We start from the raw sequence: 23,615 nt of genomic DNA on the forward strand, positions 1-23,615 counted from the left end.
AAGGGCCAAAGTGGAAAATACCCTTTAAATGTTAGCAGTTTCTAAAAACAAACAAGTTTAGCAATCTGGACTAATTAGGAGCATTACTGGCTCCAAGTGAAGGAGCAGAATAGTACTAAATCTGGTATCTTAACTGTACCTGTTCAATATTCATTAGTGCGAATTTCTTGGAGAAAAGTCTGTTGCACTAATTAAGATTCCCAAGCACAGTTGATAATGTTTATTCAAATCCTTCTAATTCTTATATCCAATTCCAGCATTGTTTCTTTTTATTGGTGTCTCCAGGCCAAAACCTACTTCAGCAGTTCAAATGCGGAGAAGATTCCTTCTAATATGAGAAAGGAACTAAAGAGAGCAACATCTTATTTCATTTCAGCGGGACTCAATGATTTAATCATAACAAGGACATAAATCTGCAGCCACATCTGACTTCAGGGTTATCAGTTCTCTGTCCTTCACGACCGTGTGGAGCTTCCCAGAAATACAGCACACGCTGTGCCTATTTTCAGAGCTTAGTGACTCAAGACCTACAAGAAAATCCCCTTTTTGCTCTTTTGTGGGAAAATGAAATGACAGAAGCAGTGCAATTCTGATGCCACCCAGCAGAGGACACTTCCAGGTATCCCCCACCAAGTGACCCAGGTCTAACACACGCCTATATATGTGTATATACGTGTGAGTATGCATCTGTGAGAGTGTGCATATGCAAGTAAGAAAGACCAGTCTTGTTTACTGCAATGGGATTTATAAATATTCAATAGTGGACATCTCTAAATCCACGCCCACCCCAAAAGCGAGACTTTCTGTTTAAAAGCGCTACTTACATCAATATGTGAATATTGCTGTTCCTCAGGGATGACTTAAAATTAGGCTAGCGCATTAGCATTACTTTAAGTTAGAACCTCCCTGCTGTTGAAACTGTTCATTCTGTACAACCACCCAACGCTAGCGGAAGCAGACACAGCCTGCTGAAGCAGAGCAGCACCCTGCCAAAGCAAATAAAACAAATCCTTTAGAAGCAGGGCTCGCGGGAGATCTCATACCTGTAATTGTGGAACCAGTTGATCACGGTGCTGGTTTTCAAGTTGAGCTGCGTGGCGAGTTCCTCAATGGTTTTTGGTGATGGGTATGGCTTTTGCTGGTAGGCTCGTTTCAGAGCTTCCTTCTCTTCTGGCGCCAGCACCACGCGGGGTTTCTTGAGCTGGTGCTGCGGCTGCGGGCTGGCTCCCTGGCTGTAGTCGATGCCAGCGGACGAGGACTCGCAGGACTGGCTGTCGCTAACAGAGCTGTGTCGCCGTTTCATGTAGGCTGAAAGAGAAGCGCATCGGATCAGCCTCAGCCGAACACAAACGCAAAAATCAATGGATGCGCGAGCTGTGGAATGAACGCGGACATGACGGGTTGTAGGTGAATGGATGAGCTATCTGGAGAGAGTGGAAAGGAAGGGGCATCATCAGAGATCAGAGGAAAGCAAATGTGGGGAGGTTGCAAGAGCCAGAAAAAGAAGAAAGAAGGGGAAGAAAAGTAGATAAATCAACGGGAAACCTGCCAGAGTCTTTTGCTTTTTCAGTGAACGTGGAACATGAATAACAGGGTTCGGTTAACATGACGAATTTCAAATTCACTCTTTCAAGAGTGGTGAACTTCCACGCAAGCACCCAATTAGGACAGCTGCACTTCAGCTGAAATGGTTTTGGTTGTTAAACACTTGAGGTGTACACTGAGGTCTCTCAATTACAAATCTGACTACGGAAGCTGAAGGCAGCGGCAGCTGCGTCTCTAACACACGATGGCGCCCGGAGCCCAGAGATCTCAGTGACGGGCTGGAAGAACCGTCAGGCGTTTGCTCCTTTTTCCTACAGATCTTCACTATAGTGGTGACAGGTTATGAAAGAAAACCAGCCCACAGCATCCTCCTCCCAGCAAGACTCTTTCAAAAATGGATATACTTTTAGGAAAGTTCTTGCTGCACCGATGGAGCTCGGTGAGGCTGATGGTGGGAGCCTGAGACACCACCGTGACTCTTCCTCCCTGATGGGGACTGAATTATCCAGGCAAATTCTGCAAGGAAACGCTTGTCACTGACTTGATTTATTTACACCAGGCAAAGAGAGGTGGGATTTACTGCACCTGGCAGTATCATGCACAAGCATTGCTAATGAGGGGGCTGAAAATGGCAAATATAGATGAATCTTGTCAATAAAATATTTAATGGCCTGTTAAATACCTTCTAGATATTTAAGAGTTTAGGCATTCAGGAGCTGCAATTTGATAACCTCGGCTATTAAGTTCCAGATTACACCAGCCTGACATCAATCTAGCAGGCACTTCATCTCCAACAGCCGGGAGCTCTGACTGGAGCCAGCGACCAGCGTGGAGCACGTCACACCGGTCAGAGACCAAGTTCTTCAAAAAATAACGCTTCTCTCTACCCACAGCTCTGCCTTTAGGCTGAGGGGGCACAAAGAATAAAAATTCAATGCAATCAAATGAACAGAAACGTTGAAAGCCCTTCATACAGAAGCCAACTTCTCCTGGCACAGCTCCAGACAGACTGGCCACGTTGTCCGTCTCCACTGGTACGTCCAGTGGGACCTTTTTACACTGTGTCTTATTATCATCCAAGTGAATTTTGAACACACTCTGTAACCTTTGGGGGTATCTGCATGGCTCTCATTTTGTTTTTCCTGAATATGACGGATTACCTGTGGATTGCCTACTGTGTAAGATCACTGATATGGAACAGAATGTGCGTTGCTCATGATCCATCACTCTGCCATGATACAGTCCTGCGTGCTTTTGAAATAACCATAAAAAGTAAAGTGTTGTTGGTTTTTGTTTGTTGTGTTTTTTTAAAATAAAAGAACTTTAAAAATCATCTACTTTAATTTTTCCCATCAGCTGAAGAACTGCAAAGTGACCACAGGTAAGTGCATTATTTCAAGGTGACCTATTTGCCTTATTTTTGCAGCCTTCCAGGAACTTTTACAACCTCCAACCACGGAATTCATCATTCCAGCAATATAATCTCACATTTATATAAGGTCTTTAATCTCAAAGACTCCTCGGTGTTATTTCAAACTTGCATTGACACGCAAACTCTACATACAAGGTTGCCTTGTCTTTTGATAGCAGACCCAAGAGGGCTGAAAGACAGCAGCTATCACTTCAGCAACGTGCCGCAGCTTCGAGGAGGCCATGAGACAAACCAGAACCTCCCATGAAGATGTAAAAGGTGTTCAGGTTATCTCTAACTGGAGTTTCTGGAATTTGGTCAGGCGACTGAGTTAACATGAGACACCCATGCACCGGGATGCTCCGAATCTCTGCTTTCTCTGCTCGCCAAAGGATGGCATTGCTGGCAGGTCAGAGCTCCCATCTTTAGACTCCTAAGGACAGCACAGAGCTGTGACAGCTCGGGAAATATTTCCTGCCCTGTGTCTACCTCTGCGTTTGTAACCCATGCTGGGGTCACAAAAGTTGCAAGAGCTTATTTGGGTCTCTTTCATGTGAATGGAACAAATTATCTAAATGCACGTGTTTTCTTAACAGAAAAACGAAGGGGATGTCCCACTGTTTTGTCACAACCAGTTGTTTTTCTGGAGGATAACACATTATCAGAACAAATTTCCATGGGGCCAAAGGCACAGTCCTGGCACTTTGCCATGTGCTGAACTAGCACCCAAGCTTTAGGCTTTAATGGTGCTCTTAGGAAACTTTAGATGACGTTTATAAATGCTTTTCCTTTTGAATTCTTATTTTAAACATATGTGCCGCGTGTAGACGACATAAGGAGATCATTCAGCACATGTGCCGTGACAGCAAGGCTCACACTGCAAGTCGCAAACACGCTTGATTTTTGGAGAAGTTTGATTTTTTCCTGTGATCGGTCTCCACTTCTCAGGAGACCCATGGAATGAAAAAAACAGTAATTTGAGCACAGGTCTTGATGTGGGTAGAGACCAACTCGTCAAGGCCAGAGCTCTGTCTCCTGAATTTTACCACCTTATTTCCCCATTGCTGTTGCCAACCTGACATCACCGCGTCCCTTTGGGAACGCTCCCCAGCACGTGCTCAGCTCCAGCCGCAGCACACACTATTGCAGAACTAGCGGCCGCCCACCGACGTAAAACACCGCCCCTTTTAATATAATTTTTATCTTATGCGGTATTGAACAAGATTATTAAAAAGCGAAATAATGGGGAAATAAAGGGAATTAAATTTTCTCCTGATAGCAGGCTTGAGGTTCTGTTCAGCGAGCAGCGTGACGCTACCAGCAACGCAGGCACCGCAGTTATGAGGCAGAGGAATGAACCCTCCCAAAGCAGAAAAGGTGCTGCGGTGTCTCAGCCTCGTGAGCACGAACCCCCGGCTTCCTCCAAAGAGGTTACTTAATGTACACTGCAAATTTTCACAGCCTCTTAAAATGGACATTTATAGCACAGGATTCAAATTGGCAGAACAGGGGAAAAAAAAAAGATATATTTGGCTCACCTTTATCATAATTATTAATTTACTCCTTTAATAAAATGTGGCAGAGAAATAATTGATAATAACGTTTCGCTGGTAGCAGATCCAGTTGCATTGTTCTTTAACTGACATTATGTTGAATTCTTAATGTGGCTCTAGAGCAATTTAAAAGGTTAAATCACAGGATCCTTACCCGCATGAAAGGATTTTGCAGAAAATACAGGGTTGAATTCACTTTAGAGTGCTCTGCTATGCAGACAGCACTTACATAGTTCAGGCGCTCAGTGCAGCGTCTCAAACGATTTACAGCCTTATCTCTATTCAGGTGCCATCTATACAGCATATGTATTGCACAGTATTTGATAAGAATCCAGTTTAGAAAATAGTTTTGAAAGGACATTGTCAGTACTACTTTTAAATTATTTTTATTTTATTTTATTTTCCTGCATTATGGGCGATATTCTCTTTGAGGCTATAAAAATCCAGCTAGTTGACAATTTTATTTCTGCCATATTTCTAATGCAGTGAAAAACACTGTGGCTCCCTTTGGTTTACAGTGGTAAGTGGGAAACCCAAGTGGATTTGACTCCCTGTGGAAGATCATACACCATTTGTGATAAGATACTCCACTGCATTATATTATCCTGGTTACTATGACAAGGATTTGAATTTCTTCTTAAAAGACCAGAATTTTCCCAGAAGCTCCCTCACCGCAATTTTTAATATAATCACCAAGTTCTTGATCAAATGCTTTAATGCTTTCAGGACATCAGTCAACAGCAGCGCTTTCAGTGCACACGATTAATGCTGTCGGTACTAATATCATTAAGGGATAGCTTGAAAGATGTATATATCATTAATTAGATAACTGCTGATAATGGCAGCCTAAGAGTGTCTCTTATAAAATCACAAGAACATACTAAAAACAGGGCTCTAAATAACCACTGGTTTTTAGTAATGAATTTAAAATATAGAGAGTAGGACAAATTTTCAGCATATACTCCCTACTAGAACACCCAATATCACCTTAGATCTCTCACAGGTACTCATGACCGCACGTATTAACACAATCACCTTTTCCCATCCCTATAAAGGCTGCAAATTTAACTATTTTCAAATACCTTTTCATAAAGGCTGCATTTTAGCTTCCTCCTAGCGATCAGCAGTGCAGGACTGGCAAGAAGCTCTCTCAGGAATCAATGCACAGTTCTTCCAGCCCAACATCTGTGACCAGCTGCAGCCCTATTAACTAATAACCCACAGCCAGCTCTCAAACTTGCATTTCTCATTTGGTAAGGCAAGTTATCAGCGATACACCAGGGCCTCAGTAATTAATCTACAGGAGAATACAGCAATGATTTCATGACAGCTGGTGGATATGTTTTTGGGTTTTTTTTAGATGTATCAGCTTGAGCTAGCATCAACTAAAGCTATGAAAAAGCCATCATGAAGTCCTTTTGCATAACCTTCACAATACTGGGTCAATGCTGCCTCTATACTATTTATGGAGAATTCTAAAAGACGCGGTCATCTTCGAAATCACGGCAAACATGAGTCAGCAGTCCGCACCCAGTTACCTTTTTTCTCCATTCGTTTCATATCCATCAGCTTCTCCACGTTGTTGGGATCGTTCAGCCACAGCTGCATGCGGACAAAGGGTTCCCGTCCCTTCAGACTCAGCTTGTGCCAGGGCTTCGGGCGAGCCAGAAGGTCTGAGACAGAGCCTTGTGTTAGCCCTAGGATTGTCTCCCCAAACAAACGCTGACCTAATACGAAATTGAAAAATCGCATGAATTCATTCAGCTGAGAGATGAGACTAACTAAAATCATTTGACAATTACTCTTACTTCAGAATTGAAAACCCAAAAGAAACATTTAGAAGAATAAAACTCTCCCCACCGCCCCAAAAGTATAAATATTGAGCTTTAGTTTAATCCTTAGCATCTGACTGCGGTGAAGAGGGGAGCTCAACACCTTTGGGGACCAGGACCTTACAGTGAAACAGTGCGCAAAAAATAAAATTAATGAGATTAAAAGTAAACTGAACTTTTAGCTGAGCAGGCAACTAGTGAGAGCAGTGAGGCCACTTCACTCTTTGGCAGGAGGGCAGCGCAACAGCTGAATTCCAGCAGGGCAATCCAGACATTTCACGCAATCAATGAACCAAGACCAACGCAACCCCCCGTGCAGCAACGGTCATGTAAGTGTCCTCAGAGACACGTGTGCGTATTTGCCGTGCTGTGCTATCTGTGCTGTTCTAACTGGTTTACCAACTGCAGATAATAATGTTTTACAATTTAACAGCTTTTCTTACAGCCTCTACAATACTTCTAGTTAAGAATACCTAATTTTAGTTCTCTTTCAAAATGCTGTTGTCTAGCAGGGTAAAAACTACATATGCTTTTTTCAATGTACAGCGTTTGTATGTGCATTAGGAACCCTAGTTTTACATGGTTAAGAAGTAACTTAGCAAGAACTGTGGAAAGGGCCTATGCAGCTCAAGCCCAACCATACAGCTGTGTTTCTAAAACCTTTCACTTCAGTGTTCTTCCTAAACTGCCTTGATATGCACGAGCCTTTGTTGCAAGACAGAGCCTGAAGTCCTCTGAGTCACCCCCGGTGATTTCTGATAGAAGCACAGTTACCGTGTATTTTCAAGGTAACCCAAAGATCATAAAGACCAAGTTTAGGCCTCGGGGTCTTGTGTCTGATCTGCAGCTTCTGAATGCCCTCACTAACCCAACGCAGAACACTCTTTCTCCACTGCCCAGCAATGCCAGCAGCCTCAAGATCCCCAAGGGACGATGAGATACGCGGGGGCTTGTGCTCCCACAGCTCTGCAGGACATGCCCGCGCTTGCAAAAGCACCATTAGCTCTTGTCTTCACAGCCTTGTCTGGTCCTGTCACAAACAGGCTGTGGAAAATATCTACTCCGTAAACCCTTCCCCTGTGTGCTTCATTCCATGAATCTCCTCCCCCTCTTCAAAAACACCTCAAAACCTTTGGCCTGGCCAATTTTTTTCTCCTGTATAGGGAGAAGAGTGAACTTTGGACCACCTAGAAGCTGCAGAACGTCCCAAGGGCCAAGTGAGCCTGCAAGGCTTTTGGAGGAAGCAGCTGAGATAATGAAAGGCAGAAAAGGGAAACAACAATAGGGCTAACGTGAAACACTCTGCTGATAAGCTCTGAAATTAACCCTGAAAATGGTTCTTACAGACTGAACAGAAACCTAAATTCAGAATTTACTTAAGTTCCTAAGTGATTTTGCCACTACCCTCAGTATCAGAAATATCCAACAAAAATAGCAGTATAGGGTCAATTTTAAACTGTGTCTATTGCAGTGTTAACATACTCCTTATTTGTATTTAAAAACATCAGTAAGGCATTATCCATTTACCTTTAAACCTGCCAGCTACTTGCAAGATCAGACAACTATTTAAAGATCTTCCAGCTCAGACCAACTGGTCCGGTTTATTGTGTGGCCACATGAACAGGAACACTGGCACAAATTTGCAAAAGGGTTGGGAACAAACAGCCCAGAGCAGGTATGAGCAATTCTGCTAAAGGAAATGAACTTCAAACTATAGCCTAAAAATTAAAAATGCAAACATGGAGGGAGATAACATCATGTTCTCTAGGTGTTAAGAACAAAGCTAAAGATGTTTGTGTCGTTTATTTTATCCCAGGACAGGATAAACACCTGAAAGGCTCCCAAGATAATGGGGAATGTGTTAAGAATAACTCTCAGGAGGCAGCAGGTGTATCACGCTCCACCTTCGTCACTGTTAATAACTGGAATATTTTTAAGTACAGGTTTCCTAAAACTCCTGCTAATTGTCCCTCCCATCTTTTACCCCAATACCCTTCACGCTTGTTCCCACTGATGTAGCTCCTCATGGACAAAACTTTCTGTAAATTGTGCTGGTTTCATGGCTAGTTCTAGCCCTTTCTGCAAAACCACCACCTTTGCAGCCCTTCATTTGCTTCCTTCTCTAGTCTATATGTTGCCCAACACGGAATCACTGATAATGCTACAACATTTTGGACTAGGAATACGAGTAACACCTCGGTGTTAATGCTACCAGCATCACTTGTTAAAATTATGACTCTTGAACAAATGCTAAAAGGCACGGGAGGAGACAAACACATCTGGATGGGTTTGCACAACCGTGGTCTTTACTGGCTGATGATGTTGGAACAACTGAGTCACCACCAGTCGCCTCAGACATGTTCACAGAGCCTGGTGGCCTAAGACAGAAAAACCCGTGCACCAAGTCAATCTGGTGCACTCGCACACTGAGGGCGCAAAAGGAGACATTGAAACTGGTTCCACACCTAATGCAGGGTTTGGGGCACATTTCCTGGCTCTTCTGCTGCTTTTTAGGCTTGTCAGCCACACTGTAGGAAAACAAAAACCATGGGAAATAAAAAAGACTAAGTAAAAATGGCATCAAAGCAAATGTAAACAAAAATACTATTTCAAAGCTCCCTGTAACATCGGAGCAGGTACAGCACTCAACAGCAATATTTGCCCAAGAACCAGGGGCTTGAACCTGCAAACGCTTACCATGACTTGTGCCTTTATCTCTGAATTATCTCCACTGAACAAGCAACTACAATCTGCTCATGTCAATGTGCATGAGCCAGCAATTCTGCTGGGTTCAGTGGAACACAATGTCATGCAAAGTATGTAATTTTTCCCAAACTACATCAAATGAGAACTTGCAACCTCCCCCATCCCGGTATTTTTTCCCTTTAAGAAGAAAAAAATCTAAAAGAATAACATGTTATTCTTTGTCTAGCCAAAAAAAGGGCTTCCTTACATAGTAAAATAAAGGAGTTTTCACTTATGAAGCCACAACGTTCAGATGACATGGATAGAATTCTTCTCACTAATTATCAGTAGCAGTCTAATCTAAACTTATCTTTTTGGTCCCATCTGTAGTGAATGGAGAGGAACTGGTAATTCTGGAGAGTGATCCATCCCAACCATCTCAGACATCTATTCTGAACATCTGAATGCAGGTAAGATGAATCCCACGCTAAGCCTAGAAGCAGGTGACACTGGGGCAGCCCTCCTGCCAGGGACTTCAAAGGACACCTAAAGGTTTCCCACACTCCTTTGACTATTCCAAGTATATATGTGGACATTACACTTAATTCGACACCCAAAAACTCATTTGCAAGCAAAAGCAGCTTCAGGTTTGCACATCCCTAAGCAAAATAACCGGATGGCCCCAAACACTTACCTACAGGTTCATCCAAACCTCAGCTGAGTCTGAATTGACCTTCCTAGCTTGACAGGTACGCTATATGTTGCTTGTGATGCACCTTCCTTTCCAATCGTGCCTGACTTCTCTATGTCACCTAAGCCTAAAATGCTGGGGGGGCCTGGAGTCTGCAAGCCTGGGGAAATCAGCACTTCCAAAGGGGAGATCTCACTGGTTTTGGGGTTTTGGTGTTCCTGCCGCACTGTGTTTAGGGAGGTGGGAGCAATACTGGCTGGTAAGCCCACAGCAGAGCTTAAGAGGAAGGGTATGATGACATTTGAAGCAAAGTGTGATAACTGGAAAGGATTTTTCTATTGGTTAATAAAAAAAAAGTATCTTTTAACAGATCAAAGCTTAGTCCAGAGTCAAACCCAAATACACTTGTAAACACCAACTGAAATACAGTTTAAAAACAAAAGCATAGACGCTTCCATTTTGTTTTGGCCAAGAAACGAGCAATAAAGCGATTTACCAAGATTGTTGTCCGTTAGCACTTCTTTGACCCTCTTCGTAATGCCGTACGTGTCCAGCTCGGGGGACATGGCAACCAGCTCTTGAATGCTGAGCGCCGAGTGGCCCGAGAGCGGCAGCGGGGTTGTGGACTGGGATTCAGAAGCAGGCGGCTCGCTGGCTTCCTGGGATTTGCCATCCTTACTGGTCTCTATAGCGGGACAGGGTTGCTGTACCAGTTCAGTCAGGCTTTTCACCGATTCACTGGAACTCATGGGAGATTCAGGAGCAGGACTGCAACTGGCAGAGGTCTTTGGAGTGCTTTCTGTGATTAAAGAAAGAAAAAGAGAGTCCTCACGTTAGCATAACTGTAATGTTTTGATTGCAGGATATTTAACTTTCCTTCTCATTTACATTCTACCTACTTAAAGAAATGCTTTAGTATGCAAAATGTTACTTGATATGACTTGGTTGCTAAAAACCCTCTTTTTAAAAACAGAATTATTTCCTAATTTCGTCTTGAGTCATCTCTGCTTTCTTATAGAAACAAGATGCATAAATACAAAGAAAAATCAAGAAAAGAAGAAGTGCAATAGTCGGTAAGATTGCAAGAAATTTCCTTGGTCAGGAATTCTTATAGTTTCGCTTTCCACAACATTTTTGTATAAGGATGTTCTTAAATCTACTGTTATAAACCAGATTAAGTTTCCTTCTGCGACTTGTAAGAAACTCACTCAGCCACTATTCTGTAGCGTCAATGAGGGATTTTCCGCAACTGCTACAACTTTATATCTTGAGAGTGTTATTGATTTAATTTTGTTTCTTATCACTCGCATCACAGTTTTGCACTTCTCTTTGCCCAGAAAAACTTAACAAGATTAAAATACAGCTTGTGATTATGTTGTATTAATTAGCGTGTTTGAGAATTCAACATAGCTAGCGGATCAGGAGACACCCAAATCTGTAATTGTGACACTTGGTTTAAAAGAAAGCTTTCTCAATCTGTTAATTTGCCAACAATAGCTTCTGAACAAAGTGTTTTCCACTAATAACTTCACATTTATCTCTAACGGAATGTACCGAGATTATGCGGAAAATCCAGACATCTAAGGGTATAGTCTAAACATTTTTTTGAAGCAACAACATGCAGACAATGTGCTTTGGAAGAACAAGTCCCTTCTAAAGATAAAGAACACATGCGATTACTCCGTTCCCAGTTCTCTCCCATTTTCGTGGCACTGCTGCCTCACATCTCATCACTCGACACGGTTCATTGTGTGTATCTGGGATTCATACATCCGTGGATTGGTCTCGATTGCTCTGAGGGAAGCTCACAAGGTTCTCAATCGCGCGAGGATGAGGCCGGGGAGCATCCAGAACTTAGTCCATCCAACAGAGCTGGGTTTTCCTGAGCGGGGCTCACTGCAGCCTCCGCTCCCGTCACCATGGCCAGCAGCAAATTGCACTATTTTTCAAGTGTGTTTGTTACCCAGAATACTATCAAATCATGACAGAACATACACCTCCTGCAGCAGGGAAACGTATCCCAAATATTAAAAGCAAACACTAAGCAGGGTTCTAATCACACAATGTAATTGTGGTCTTAAGGCAGCAGAAGCTCTCACGATGCTGCATTTAAGAGGGGGCCCCTGACATGACGTTGCTCTCTCAAGCCAAGCAAATGAACTTTTCCCTAGTTCTTTATGTGAGATGCAAAAGGCGCAGACATAAAAGGAAAGCAAGGTGCATATAAATCTCTAAGGCAACAGGGATCCTACAAATCTTATTCCTTTCCTCCGCTCGCCCTGGGTCATCACACAACCGAATATAAAACCCAGCAAATGTTATTTTGGTATCGGGAGAAGCAAAGGAGTTGTACTGTAAATTTGCCCTGATTCACCCATGCGAGGGACCAATTTGGCAGATCATCCATCTTGTTCACTGTACACTGTCAGGGACGGCGTGAATTCCCTACATGATAAACAGATTTCTTCTCAGGTCTGTGTCCTTTAACCCACAGCAAGGTCAAAATTATGGCTGCCTGGCTAATAAACCGCACGGCACTCGTTCAAGTTCCCTCTAATTTTGTCCCTTGTGCCAGCTTATACAAATCTTACCGAATAACTAGAGCAGCTGCAAATTTCCTATACAATTCCTCATCCGTGCACTGCAAACCACATGCACACATGGAGCATGGAGAGAAAAACACCCCAAAAAACCCAAACCTCCAACCACACAGGACTAAACAAAAGCATTTACTGATGCTTCTCTCTCCCTCTTCCTGCCCAGCCTAATCATGCAAACAACAAAGGTAATCTATATTATCATCTATCACCAAAATGCTTTATGTTGCTCACATATTAGCTTATTTATTTTTTATATCACATATCAAGAGCTTACTCGAATTTCATTTTTAAGACCAATCTGGTGTTTATTTACTCAAAAAGGTAGGATTATCTGAATCTAATTTTGGAAGGCAGTACAGATGACAAACTGCCTGCTTTCCCCCCCAACAAAAGGCAAGTGTATAGCGACTTCAGACGAGGCATTATGTGCATATACTACAAATAACTCTAAATATGTTCCCCATTCATTTTTAGCATTTTTCCCTTATGGAGAAACATTTTAAAGATCACATAAATATTTGAGGAAAAGATCCATTATTTGGAAAATTCAATTCAATAATCAAATAATGCAAACATTTCCAGTTAATCTACTTAAAAAAATTAAATAGACATTTAGAGCACAAGTGACTGCTGACAGAACAAAGGGGAAAATGGAATGTATTCACTATTACATATTTAACTGTCAATCCACAGCCATTTCACAGGTTTTATGAAATAATTTGTCTGTATTCATTTCGCTCAAGTTCCTCACAGGACAAAGAAACAAACTCAGGACATCTGAAAACTACACATTAAGATTTCAGAAGCAGCAATTCAACATTTCCAATGAAAATAAGACATTAAAAGCTTATTTCTTTAAACCATGCTCTGCTTTTTTAACCCAGACTTCAGTGAAAAATAGCACCAATTTAAGAGCGATCCAGCTTTTTACGAGTGCGTAAGGGATGTTCACGGAAGGTTTACATGTTGTATTTAGTGAGGAAGAGATAATTTTGTCAATATGAGTGTAAACCCGCACTCCAGCAGGCTGTGGGTATCCCACCACGCACAACCTGCAAACCCCAGTGCCACTATTCATTGATGAAGTTACTTGAATAACCCCCAGCTAAGCTTTGCTATACCAAAGCAGTGTTGCGTTTTGCTTTCCAACAGCCTGCATCCCATTTAAAAACTTGAAGCAAAAGCCCAAAATCTTCTCCTTTGCTTCAGCGTGTGACTTTTGCTTTGTTGAAACTGCCTTTATCTTGACCCATGTGGTTCTGTTCCCATCCTATTTTCTCCCTGCCCTGTCCTGCTGAGGAGGTGGGTGATGGAGCGGTTTGGTGGGTACTCAGTGTCGACCCACCACTTCCAACCCTTAAAAGCACATTCAAATGTGCAGCATAGAAAATGATAATCAAGTGCAAATCAAGCGCTAGGAAGCGATGCCTGCAGCAATGGGCCAGCAAGCTGAAATATTTGGCAAGTGCAACTGGCCACCATTCACTGTGAAAACATGAAGACAACAGAAACACCGACAGTGGCTGCTTCACATTGATGAGATGAGGTAGGAGAGAGCTACGGCCATCCAGGGAAGGTAAATCTGTCTACATAAAGCCAAACACATCTGATGCAGCCAGAGAGCCGTACTGGGGAACACGGCACTCCTGGCAGAGCACGTGGTCCTTATTCTTGAGTCACAAAATTCCCCAGTTCTGTTTTTTCCTACTGTAATACTAGAGAGGGATGCATAATCTACATGAAGATACATAAACAAATGGAAACAAAGTCAACCAGGGCCTGTGTGAGCACTTCACAAAACTGGTTGAGAACCGTAACAAATTGACCTTAGTTACATGAACACTGATAATCTTTCGTGGTCTTGCACTCCTTAGTGCAATGGATGAAGCCAAAACATGGTCCCATCCATCTTCTACACGTTCCCCATAGCTCCTATTGTGACAGCGTTCTGGAAAATAGGAGAAAGCCTGAAAAGATAGTTCCAGTTTCAGGCCACTGGTTATAGCGGTGTTCATGAACTTAATATTGGATTTTCTTATTCTTTTCCAACTACAAGACTTCCCACCCCCACACTGGGGTCAGCTTCCTAATGCTGGATCCCAGGTTCTGAATTACTTGAACACTGGCCGTAGAATGTTTTGGACTATGATTATCCTGCTGGTGGGCTGCAAATTACCTGAAAACACTTCCCCCAACACACTATCAGCCTGACACATTCCTCTACGAGGTCTGATTGTGTTCTGTGAGCGTAATGTGGCAAAATCCCTATAACGAACCACAGGCTGCCCTGGGCTGCCCTCCCGCAGCACTCCTGAGGGTCACCAGCTCGGCTGCATGGACGTTTAATTATATTCTGCGAAACTGCAGGGCACTGGTCAACAAGGACCATTTTTGTGATGTACTGGAACTCTTCCGACCGCAGGAAGTAATCTAACGCGGCCCTCCAGTCAAGAGCACAGTGTAGCTGAGATGCACCAACACTTCAGCCGGATCCTCCTCTCCAAGCTCAGGACACCTCAGACGCAAAGACTCGCAGGTGACGCCTGCTACAACCTCCCCAGAGAACCACAGATGTCTACATGACCTGACACCAGTCCCGGGTGCATCCCCCTCAACAGGGGTATCTCAATGACGGAGCGGTGCTGAGACACGGATGCGTTTTCACCGGTCCCAGAGGCATCACGCTGCGATCTGCCAGCGCGGGCACATTCCTCCTGTTTAATTTCTTGTGCACGTTTCGAGAGCTGCAGGTTTGCTGCTTTTGCTCAGACCCTGCCTCCACTCCTACAGCCACGGCAGCGAACTGACCTTATGTCCACTTGTAAATCGAAAGTTTGGGGCAAAGATTTGAACGAGAGCATCTGAATTTGCAAAACACGAGCTCAACAGCCCGAGCTTTCCTCCCAGTGTCCGTAAGGAGCATTCTGTACTGGTGCAGCTCAGGAACCGCAGGGAAAATCAACTGCCCAACCTTTGGACCTAACACAAGCTTAGCTAATAAGCTGGAAAAGGACTCACGGGGAACCAGGTATAGAATATGGAGAAGACAGGGAAGACCATGCAAAGCACAGAAGGTATTCAGGGGCCTCTAAAAGGATTATGAAAAATATTATATTCTAAAGACAGCAGGCAGACAACAGCTGCCTTAAGTTCCACAGCGAAGTGGATTGAAAAAAGCAGATCCACTATAATTTTCAGAGACAAATCTCTGTATTTTATCTGATCCACTATTTAAATTTCAATACACAGTCCTCTATCTGCAGTAATAATAACCTAAATTCCATTTAGTGTTCATTTGAGCAGTCAGGATAAAGTCATTTCTTATTATCTCCCCACTGTGTAAAAAACAGCTTGAAGGTAGGAAGTCAGCAAGCATTTTCACCAAAAAGTAATTATTGTAAGTGACATTTTTACTGCTGGCATGCCATAAGGCGAACTGCGCATTTGGAAGGACAAGTTGCTAAAACAAAATGACAGGGTACTCTGTGACATTCCGACAAGAACCCAAACATGATTTAAGCGGCGCTTGGTTTGATGCACCACTTCCCGTAATGGCCAAAGCTCGGGCTTCGGGTCTATGCCAAACCAGTCAAAGCTCCTTATGGAGGAACAGCAAGAATGATCATGTCCTGCGCCCAGCGGAGCATCCCCAGCTCTGCTCCTTCCCTTTACGGCAAATGAGCCGGGAAGATGAAAGCAGACAAACGTGGACAGGAGATTTCTCCACAACCTCTTAAAAGAGCATTTGCTACTTCAGGGCCTGCGTTTACCTCCTCGTGCAGATGAGTTAATGGACAACAACGGACCTGGCAGGTTGCCTGAGATCAAAGTGTCTCATACTGGGACTAGATTAGTTGCTGCTTTCCCCTGATGATCAGGCTGCCCATTCTATCCAATTCCTAGACCAAAACCCAGGGTGTGCTGGCCTGAGAATCAGAACCTCATCATGCAACCGATCAGCAGCAACATCCTCAGGACAAACACGTTGTTTTGTTTCCCAGGGTCTGCAAATTTCAGGGATAGTTTTTTTATTCACTGAACTTGCATTTAATTTTACCTTTAGCAACGTCCATCATTGCAGGATCTTCTGAACACCGTAACAACTTTCATCACTAACAGTGGTGGAATGCAAGTTTAAACCGTGTAATAAATCTGATGGGGATTTGTGGGAACAGCACTGCAACACATCCCTCTTCTGACTAATTAAAAGAAAATACCCGTGAAAGCTGAACGCTTTCTCGCAGGTAGTGGTTTTGGTGGATTTACTTTAAGTGAGTGAACCTTGCCTATTCACAGCTTGCAAATTAATGTGGCTTATGAAAATATGATCCTCCCTATAGTTATAAACTCCCACAGTTATATGTGGGGAGTACACAAACCTCCCTACAGCGTGCACATATAATGATGTAAAGTATGTAGGTACGTGCAGTTGTAGTTGCAAACGCCTGCTATAGTTACGATTGCAGATTTCCACTATGACCGTGGAGATTTTGTTTGTTTGTTTTGCAAATGTTGTAACTTTGGGGAAAATGTTATTTTGGGTCTTGGCTCAGAGGGAAACTTTATGCGGATGGCGGGGAGGGATCAAAAGAAAAGCCCTTTAGGAAAGCGTGTGGATGTGTGTGTGTCTGCACCGAACAGGGAGGAAACCAGCTTTGCTTAACTCTGCAATTACTGGGGCAATGCTAAAAATAAAGGTCCTCATTCTGCATAGACGTTAAATGACAGGAGCACATAAAACTATCTCAATGATGAAGGTAAACATCAGAAGTACTTGAAAAATACCTGCTTCTGAGTATTGTTAAAGAATTACACTTGACAGTTAAAGGTACTCGGAGAAATTAGGCAATGAATGCACAACCACCAATGCCTCAGCCAGCTTTGGAAATCCCACTACTGTGCCCAAACCCAAGGTAAGACTGCAACTTCATCACCGAGAACCAGCTCCAACATCAGTTTAAAGTATTCATGTCCTGGCACCATCCTTTATCTCCATTTTCGCCTGACAATGAACCCAAATCGTGCTGTCCCAAGTTCCTGGGGGACACAAATCTGTGAACCAGATTTGAAAAAGAGCCACCTGCTGCCATATACCTGCGACACAGTACGGGTGGGAGGGATTCAGAACAGGAGTCTGGGTCTCTTTCCTGATCTCATCTGCAGTGCAAGCCCATTAGCAAAAGGATTGTTTTTTTATGCCAGTCTCAGCGTTAGCATAATGAGGAAAGTGCAGCCTTGTGAGTTAAATGTTGCTTGCAGAATGACAACTGAAGAACACCCTGTGCCCATGGTCACCCAACCAACTGGGTGCTGTGTGATCCCTGCCTGCCCACCCTCGATAGCGTGTGGTGAGGAACCAAAGCCAGGGGACCACTGTGCTCAGCTCCAGAGCTTGGATCGGGTCAGGTCTTCCTCCCCACACCTGCCTTTTCCAAAGCCTTTGCTGTGTGCAAAATGCCAGCACCATCACTTGGGTCTCACCCCTCTTCCTCTGGCCGCTGCAGGAAGGTATCACCGAATGCCCTGGCTGGTGAACACACATCCCTTGAGTGCACATCTTGTATCAGCAAGTGCTTTATCGCTCTCTGAGAGGCGTGTTGCACCCCACTGATGCAAAACACCTCAACAGCCAAAAAGTTCTGTTCTGCACAATATATGCACCACGCTGCGTCCAGATGTGGGGATGCAAATCCTAGTACTGGTGAAGGAGCAACAGTTGAGCATTTCGCAGAGAGCTGGACGACAATAAGGTGCACAAACTCAAATGACCACGTTTCTGCTCAGTTAGGACTCTGGTACTTGGCTGTTTGCTGCAGGGTGGGCTGGGATGGGGAGCACAGGTCACTACGAAGTATGTTCTGAACACCCAGCATGTCCAGAATCTTGGGCAGAAAGATGTGACTGGAGTTCATCAATTAAAATGAAAAGTTCTGAGATTCATCAGACTTTGGAACAGACACACCAGCCCTGAGACAAACACACCGCCTGATAAACCTCTCATTAAGGGACACTTTTGAAACGGCCTGCGGGGAAGCACAAAGCCTATGTAGCCATGATTTTAAGTGCTATTTTACAATGAATTAAAGAAAGAAAAAGAAAGAACTTGAGAATTGTTTTAGCTGGATGTAGAGACACACTTGGAAACAGCAGAGTGATGGTCAGGTGAGGCCAACAGCCCCAAATCCTTTCCCAGCCTCATTGGCCATCAGGGGATGGCTACTGAAGAGGTGAACACACAGCAAGCACGTGGGGAGAACCTCCTCGCATGCCCACCTGCTCCCACACAGCTTAAAGTAGGGTCTTTGAGTACATACCACTGTTAAACAACTAAAAAACCCTTTCTAAAAACAAATCGTATTCTAAATTGGGTGATTAATGGCAAAATCATGTCTGCTTTAAACGACATTGCTCCACTCTGCTAATCTCTATTTAATATTCAGATTTTGCTGTGTTTCTGTAACTTAGTCAGAAGTCAATATTTAGAAATAACTGCTGGAAAATATTTCCAATAACCTTATTATTAAAACAGCTTGTGTGCAGAAGCTTTATTAGGGATTTTCTGAATATTAAAACAAATATGTCATGAAAGCAATCAATCAAGATGCCGCAACCCCACAGTTATATTTTTAGTATAATCAAAATAAACGCGTGCACAATACCTTTTGGAAAACAGAGTTAGAGCTTTTCAAGGTTCTGCTGCAGTTTACGGTGACTTCGTTGACTTGCTGACCTTGTGATCAGAGACCAACACGTTACCATGTTTATGGCTGTTCGTCGTCCTCTGTCCTAAGCCTGAGTGTGAAGGTATTTCTAGATCCTCCTTGTCTGCTTCGGATGAGAGTAGGAAGCAGAATGCACGTGTGCACTGCATTGAAATGTATCTAATATATCTCCCTCACTAAACAAAGCGGACATTCATTTGCAACGGGCAAGGTACATATGGGATGGATCTGAGCTAACGACTGCCGTCCTGCCCTATCTAACATCGAGGAAAAGAGTTGAAGAAGAGTGACCCTGCACATCGCTCTACTAAACACGTTTCTCTTTGGGAGGAGTACTGGCTGAAGTACTGGAACAAAATGACATTTACATTGTACGCAACAATATTATAAAAGCTATTAAGGTACATTATTTTACACATCCTCATAATCTCTCCATACTGCTTTACTTAATTTGTGATAAAATTGTTGAGAAAGGGTACTTAATGTAGGACAGTCAGTAAAAGTAATTTATCATCTTCCCGCTTCGGTGCTCACGTTATCAGCGAACTCATTTTCTGCATTCATCATGCAATCAGCCTATTATTTGCATATTAATCAGGCAGTGGACCATGAAAGAGCCGCATCCCAGCCAAATGCTGCACTATCTCAGGAGGAACACTCAGTAATTATCATACATCAGTGTTATGATGTGGTAATTGATTATAACATCTTTCTGTTGCCCCTGGGGAGTCCCACTGCTAACCCAGCTTCAGGCATTCTGTGCAGATTTTCCTCTGAAAATTAGAGAAACCATTGCTGTCCTTTTATTAGACTTTATTTTACCTTTACAATAGACATCTCTCTGAGCATTTCCAAGTTACTTTTGCCTTTCTTTTTTTTAATGAAACCTTCATTAGAAAAAAACCCGCTTGCCTCAGATCAGAAGAAGGGAAAAAAACCCCAAACCAAAAACCCCAAACCAAACCAGTTGGGCTCATTCTTGTTCATCCTCTCTTCTTCAAGGTCTGTTGGCTTTCTAGGTGCTGGTGTTGCTTACATAATACCCTTCCCCATCAAACACAACAAAATGTTGCAACTTCAATAGACAGTAATTGCGAAGTTCCCATAAAGGCAGTTAAGCTGCTTTATTTAGGTGCCAAATGAGAGGCTAAGTTTGGTCCTCTTGTAAAGGACAAATGAAACATCTGCCAGTGCAAACTCGCACTATTTTTAGGGCCCAAGTTCCAGCGAGGTAAAACAGAGAAAGGAACATAAAACAAAAATACAAGTGTATTTGCCCTGTGTTGAACCAGGCAGAGGAGTCGGGGGCAGCTCCACCGCTGCCCCATCCCAACCTCCTGACAAGTATTAACATGGGACACGTACCATCAGGCCTATTTTTCATTTCTTCTTGTCATTATATTTTCTCCTTCATTAGCCTTATTAACTCGATATTTTTCTATTTTCATTTTTATTTATATTTGATCTCAAGTCCGCTTTGCTTTGTTTTCGATGCGAGTTGTGCTTTTCATCAGATTTAAAATAATCACTGGATTATTTAATTCGCTGTTTCCCTGGATGGCTGCTGGCAAACTTAAAACCCTCCAATATCCATCAAATCAGGTGAGAGAAATTCATCAGTTTTTCTTGCACCTCAATGCAAAGGACAGGCTAGAAGGTAACTCTGAAGATATTAATTACCAGTAATTTTCTGTTTTTTTTTTCTTCTTGGGAATGATTTGCTGTCAAGTAACACACAACGCTATAATCAGAAGAGGATTTTGTTGTTAGAGTCTAACGCACTGTTTATTTCCACTTGGTGGAGAAGCCGGCTGCCTCGTAGCTCCATCCCCATCATAAGACGGGAATAACAACCCGCGCACTGGGCGCTAGCGCACCTTTTCTTCAGTGTTTTGGGAGGAAAATAGCCCATTATCTGTTCTTTGAATTGAAAGCGAGGTGATTTTCATCACTGAAGGAGCATTTTGTCATTTGCTGAGTGGCGGCTGGGCCGTTGCCTGGAGAGGGCCGGGGCCGCCATGGCCATGGCCATCGCACCGCTGGCGGCCACAAAGCAGGACCTGCAGCCCCCTCCTTTTCCCACAAGCAACCAGAAGACCAAGGGGAACCTCTGCCAGCTGCCAGAGCCTCCTATTACCAACAGAGAAACAATATCTGCTCTCTTCAGAGAAGGGCCTTTCCGACCTCTTCTGCAGCTGCCAGCCCATGGGGGACAGATCGCGGTCGTCACCCCCGAGCTGCCTGGCCTGCTGCACGACTGCGACGGCCTCGCTCGCCTTTCAGTGCTGCTCCAGTTATTTTTATACTCAATTTTCTAATGTATCAGCTCATGGTTCTCCACCCAGCTCCTCTGTGCTTAGCAGCTGGCCTGCAAGCGGGGAGGGGAGGTAACGCGGGGCTCCCCTCCCCAAAGGAGGCCGCTCATCTCCAAACACGCAAGCAGAGGGAAAAGAAGATGCTGGTAATTAATGAAATGAAGGGATAAGTAATGAAATGATGAACGGTGGAATTTACAGAGCTCTAATACTCAACGGCCACGGTTTCTTTTAAAGAAGGCCTGAAGAGAGCGCAAGGACGTCACATTGATGCTGAAGTTACAGAGGAATCAGGTATTCACAAACTACATCCACCTTCTACCAACTGTTCCACTAACTGCAACTCTTCCAATCTACCTGAGAAGCACAGCAACAATAACAGCCTGTGAAGTTTCTTTTTTCTTGCAGCTTAAAAATTTTATTAATTCATTACATTTAGTTTTTTAAAATGAAGACTTTGAGAATGAGACAAAATGCTGCTGCAAAGTTCCCCGCTTGGAGATCCTGTCACACACACTGAAGGGGAGTCACCGTAAAGGACCCACATTCCCAAATTAACCACAGAAATACAACATAGCTTCAACTTGACTGGGTAACTTCTCCAAAACAAACGCTACAAACTCAAACCCACACTTCAGAGTGACTCAATTTCCCTTCAGAATCCAGCATGCGCCTCCTCTTTGCTGTGTTATCATGAAAAGTGTGCTGGTGTTTTCTCATTGTAACTCAGATGCAAGGAGTATCTGACTAGAAAAGTATTCACTCTATGATTATGTACTTTACTTTAGCACTTTTGCAACAGGAAAGCTATGAGGACGGAGTCATCTTCTGCAAGTTTAATCACTGAGTGGTTCGATGGACAGAAAAGAATCCATCTAGGATGGGAATTTCTCTGCAAATACTCTTTGCGCAGCGTTGCGGGTGGATGAAGGACTATGGCCATGCAGGACAGCCTGGAGAGGACAGAGGAGGCAAGAAGCAGAAGCGACCAGATGATGGCCAGCAACGATAGCCAATGTTATATTAAGAACTAACTGGAAACAGGGGCTTCACGCTGCATTCCTAGGCCCCAGTAAGGTGCCTTGACAGCGATTCTCCCAGCTTTATTGATACCAGAAAGGCTGCCAGGAAGGGTTTCATGGTCCAAATGTCATGGAAATGGCACAGAATATGATCACACGCGTTACGGACAGACTACAACAGCTGCCCTTACGAGGAGCCAACTGATATCCTATGGTTGGAAACCAAGACAGCCACGGCCAACTGCTTCAGAGCCGCGACCTCAAGCCGCACAGAAAGAATGTGGAAACCTCACCAATACGCGTCAGCGTGAAGATCATTGTCTGACAGACTTAGTTGTTCAGCTCCAAACTTCAAAAATGTATTTGCAACCAGCACAAAAGGAGACAACGCTCTCAATCAAATGCAAGGACTTGAAGACTGGGTGTCAAACACAACCGAAACACAAGGAATTCTTGCAGTCCAACTACTTAGCTATTAAAAGCCATATCATCTCCCTTGTCTTCCGTTTTACAGACTACATTAACTACAAACGCACAGTTCTATTAACTTGGAATGCCAGCAAATGACTGTGAAAAAATCCGTATCTCCTTTTCAATTCAACAATAAAGAAATAGCTCAAATTTGGGAAGATCTCAAATGGGTGGGGGGTCAGAGCTTCTCCATCTCCACCACGTGCCCAGTGAGCTCTTCCCCATAGCGCATCAGGATGGCGACCCCAAATACGAACTGTGAGCTGAAATCCACTCTTCTCTCCCCACTTTGTTTCTCTCAACGCACTCAATGGGACAGGATCCTTCTATTATCAGCAAAAAGGGAAGATCTACCCAGTACAGAGTTAACTACCTGCCCACTCAGCAGCTTCTGTACTGAAAAATACTACAGGAATATAGATTACACAAATAAAAGTACAATGGATAGCCTGGGTTTGTCATGATACCACATTATGTCTGCTAATATCGTAACTATATAACTAATATCATAACTATATAACTATATAAACCATAGATCGCACTCTGATTGTTTTTCCCTGGATTTTCTTTCCCCAGGGATGATAAGAAGTAATCTCCCTCTTGTTACAAATGTTTTATTTTGAAAATAAAGCTTTTATGCATATTTTAGTTGATCTAAATACAGTAGATCTTGGGTTTTTAAATCACCAGATAATATGCAATTATCTCAAGCTAGATTCTGATTTTGAAACAAGCTCTAATTAGCTCCCCATTTTATGCTGCTATAAT

General features: G+C 43.4%; 1 protein-coding gene across 17 annotated transcripts in view; it reads right to left on the bottom strand.

Annotated features, from left to right (window-relative positions):
• The window catches only part of CUX1 (cut like homeobox 1), a 263,714-nt gene that overhangs the window by 35,921 nt on the left and 204,178 nt on the right, over positions 1-23,615 (bottom strand). For 8 of the 17 annotated variants that reach the window (XM_065037084.1, XM_065037089.1, XM_065037080.1 and 5 more), the window contains 4 exons: positions 10,214-10,516; positions 8,807-8,869; positions 6,048-6,236; positions 1,044-1,308 (listed from right to left, as the gene is read on the bottom strand). The exons of 2 other annotated variants lie outside the window; for them this stretch is intronic. In XM_065037084.1, the coding sequence (XP_064893156.1) occupies positions 1,044-1,308; positions 6,048-6,236; positions 8,807-8,869; positions 10,214-10,516 (820 nt within the window). The remainder of the gene's footprint in view (positions 1-1,043; positions 1,309-6,047; positions 6,237-8,806; positions 8,870-10,213; positions 10,517-23,615) is intronic. 7 more of the 17 variants (XM_065037085.1, XM_065037090.1, XM_065037082.1 and 4 more) reach the window with 1 other exon arrangement.

The sequence above is a fragment of the Columba livia genome, chromosome 20 (assembly GCF_036013475.1).
Source record: "Columba livia isolate bColLiv1 breed racing homer chromosome 20, bColLiv1.pat.W.v2, whole genome shotgun sequence".
Taxonomy (NCBI): Eukaryota; Metazoa; Chordata; class Aves; order Columbiformes; family Columbidae; genus Columba; species Columba livia.